General features: G+C 44.9%; 1 protein-coding gene across 1 annotated transcript; it reads right to left on the bottom strand.

The window, feature by feature from the left end:
- Positions 1 to 488: 488 nt before the first annotated feature.
- Positions 489 to 2559, bottom strand: LOC131239778 (small ribosomal subunit protein mS86 (rPPR1)-like). The gene has a single exon (XM_058237653.1). The coding sequence runs from the start codon at positions 2423 to 2425 to the stop codon at positions 968 to 970; it is 1458 nt and encodes a 485-aa protein (XP_058093636.1). The 5' UTR covers positions 2426 to 2559; the 3' UTR covers positions 489 to 967.
- Positions 2560 to 3134: the final 575 nt, after the last annotated feature.

Genomic DNA, 3134 nt, shown 5'->3' with positions numbered 1-3134 from the left:
ACTCACCAAGTTTTAGAAGTATGCATAACAGTGTTGAACAGATTGGGATGGGCAGGCCAACCCATTGATTCTTTAGACAAGGTGACAAAAAGATACTATTGGGCTACGAAATAACCTAGGCTCAATCCATGAGCATCTAGGCTCACCTACCATGGCTCAGAGCACTCTCTCTCTCTCTCTCTCTCTCTCTCTCTCTCTTTTTTCTCGGGTCGAAGCATTCATGGAACACTAAGGCTACATGCAAGCTAACAGTTTCCCAGGATTCAGTCATTTGATGATAGGAATGGTGAAAACACACAGAATCATTGTGGTAAAGGGCAGGGAAAACCATGGTTAGTAAGGGTTTAGTCCAGCTGAAGTTCAACTGGAGCTTTGATGCTATGAAGTTGAAACAGTTATCCCAAGGCATGTTTGGATGCACAAGTGATTACATTGCAAAATAAAATAAAATCAGTTTACTCAAGAGGAAATGAGAAAACCCAACTATGTAACCTATGGAGCATAGCCATTTCGTGAATTAATAGACAAAAATTTCCTCAATGGCATTCATTTTCATTACTGAAATAGCCCTAGTATTTCAAGCAACGTCAATGCACAGATAAGAAGCTTTTCATAAAAATATTACATTGGTTATTCAATTCCTTAAGTGTGTTGGAGCGTATGACCATTGATGACTGTCTCCCCCAATGGCTCCCTTTCTCCCATAATGATTGAAAGTGCCTCTCTTGTAACGGTTTCTCTGGCAGTAATGGAAAATCCGAAAACGGAAACAATCCCATTCTCTATAAAAGAGAGCCATGACTGGATCCAATACATAGAAAAGACACAAGATAAGAGAATCAGAGAACACCTATTGCTTTGGTGAGAAATCCTCCTACTGGCAATCCATTGCCTACCGGCGCCACCCCATTTCCGATCACTAACCTACCCGATCTTCAATCACCACAACAAAACATACTTATCATCTTCATTGTTGAGGCCAGCCTTCTTCCACTTCTGTCCACATATGGGATGCATTAGGAAACCTCTCCTTTAGCTTCCCAACAATCTTCCGGGCCTCTTCCATCTTCAAATCCTTCACAAGCCCATCCACCAGTAACTTCATCGTCGAAAAGGATGGCATCCAATCCTTCGCCATACACTCCTTACTCAACCGCAACGCAGTATCAAATTGCCCATCTTGACAAAGAAAGTCAATCAGAGTAAAATAGCTACTACCACTCGGCACACAGCCCTTCTCACCCATCTCATCAAAGAGCCGTTTCGCTTCTTCCAAATCACCGTCCCTACAAAACCGATATATAAGAAGGGTATAGGTAGCTGAATTCAGCTGCACGCCACTAGCAATGGACTCATCGAACAGAGCCTTCGCCTCACGCGCTTTCTTTGCTCTACAAAGACACTGTATCCTCACATCATGTGGACTGGTACCCGTAAAACAGTCTTCCTTCTCCATCATTTCCAAAACCTTCTCAACATCATCATACTTCTCTTCCGCATATAAACCCGACAGCAATGTTTTATACATGTTTGCATTTGCTTTAATTCCTTCCCGACGCATTTCATCTAAGATGGTGTAGGCGGAAGTAGACTTACCGGAGAAGCGGAAGGACTCTATGACTGTGTTGTAGGTGTTGATGTCGGGGCTGATATTGTAAATCTTTGGGAATTCATGGAAGATTTGAATAAGCTTGTCGTGATTGTTGTTGAAGAGGCAGGCGGAGAGGACTGCATTGAGGGATCGTGTGGTCCGCTCAGGCACGCTGAGTTCGTCGAGGTGTTGGAAGGTGTGGATGGCCTGATCAAGCATGCCAGCCCGGCCATAGAGGATGATGAGGTGGGAGAGGGACGGCTCGGATTGGAGATCAGGGCGAGATGTGAATTCGTCAAGGAAGGATGGGAGGGCAGAGGATTGGGACTCGGAGAGCTTGGAGATGACAATTGAAAGGGAGTCTCGATCGAGAGGGGACATGGGGTTGAGGGAGGCTGCCCGAGCAATGTCGATGATGCGATTGGGATCGGATTCGGATTTGAGAAGTGCAAGGGTGGCACGGGACTTCTGTTTCCTGGCGAGGATCGAACTGGGATTTTCTTTCTTCGAGCTGGGATTGTCGGGGGTTGGGATGGGTGTGGGGAGGATCGAACTGGGATTTTCATTCTCCGAGCTGGGATTGTCTGGAGTTGGGATGGGTGTGGCGAGGATCGAACTGGGATTTTCATTCTCCGAGCTGGGATTGTCTGGAGTTGGGATGGGTGTGGCGAGGATCGAACTGGGATTTTCATTCTCCGAGCTGGGATTGTCTGGAGTTGGGATGGGTGTGGCGAGTATCGAGCTGGGGTTTTCGGGCGTTGGGATGGACGATGCAGAGAAGTGGCGGTGGAAGAGGTATAGGTAACGGAGGCGGGAGCGGATGATGGAAGCCATGGATTCTCAGATGGAGAACCAGAGGTTTTAGCTTATGGTTGCAGAAATGGCGGAGCTAGTGATGCAGAAAGCTGTGGAATCAATGAGAGAAAACTAAGGTTTTAGAGAGAGACAGAGTAGGGTTTTAGCTTCTCGGTGCAGAAATGACGGAATGCTATTCAATGCTACAGACGGTAGGGATGCGTACCGACCTAACATCTAACATCTGTCTGACCCTTCATCCAATCCCACCCACACACACGTACACACACATGTGGGAAAAGGTACTATATGACTTACCATATTATATCTTCCATAAGGTCGGCCAAATTTTATAAGCAGCAATGGAACTTTTGTGCGAGCCTTTAATCGTTGGAAGATCATGTTTTAGGATTTTGTGTAGGGCTAACAATGATGTTTGTTATAAATCCAACCTAACTATCTAGTTTTCGAAATCATTCTAGGGCATGAGACCAAAAATGAGAAGGATCCAAAGATTAATTGGGCCACATGAGACAGTGGAGATTTAGTGACCACCGTTAAAACATTTATATGGCTACAAAAGTTTTGTATCGGTTTATATTCATAGTGTTTTCATTTCATCTTAGTGAAAATGACCTTATAAATAGTTTAGATGGAATATAAATACCAAGGTGGAGCATAAGAAGGTTTCAACGGTAAGTATTCCTTTCCCCACTGTTTCATCTCGTATGGCCCACTTGAATTTTGG

This window comes from Magnolia sinica, chromosome 1 (assembly GCF_029962835.1).
Source record: "Magnolia sinica isolate HGM2019 chromosome 1, MsV1, whole genome shotgun sequence".
Lineage (NCBI taxonomy): Eukaryota > Viridiplantae > Streptophyta > Magnoliopsida > Magnoliales > Magnoliaceae > Magnolia > Magnolia sinica.
Note: the sequence above shows the minus strand (reverse complement) of the source record. Positions and strands in the feature narration are given on the sequence as shown.

Coding starts and splice junctions, on each gene's coding strand:
- LOC131239778 (XM_058237653.1), bottom strand. CDS start 2,425: ATGGCTTCCATCATCCGCTCCCGCCTCCGTTACCTATACCTCTTCCAC.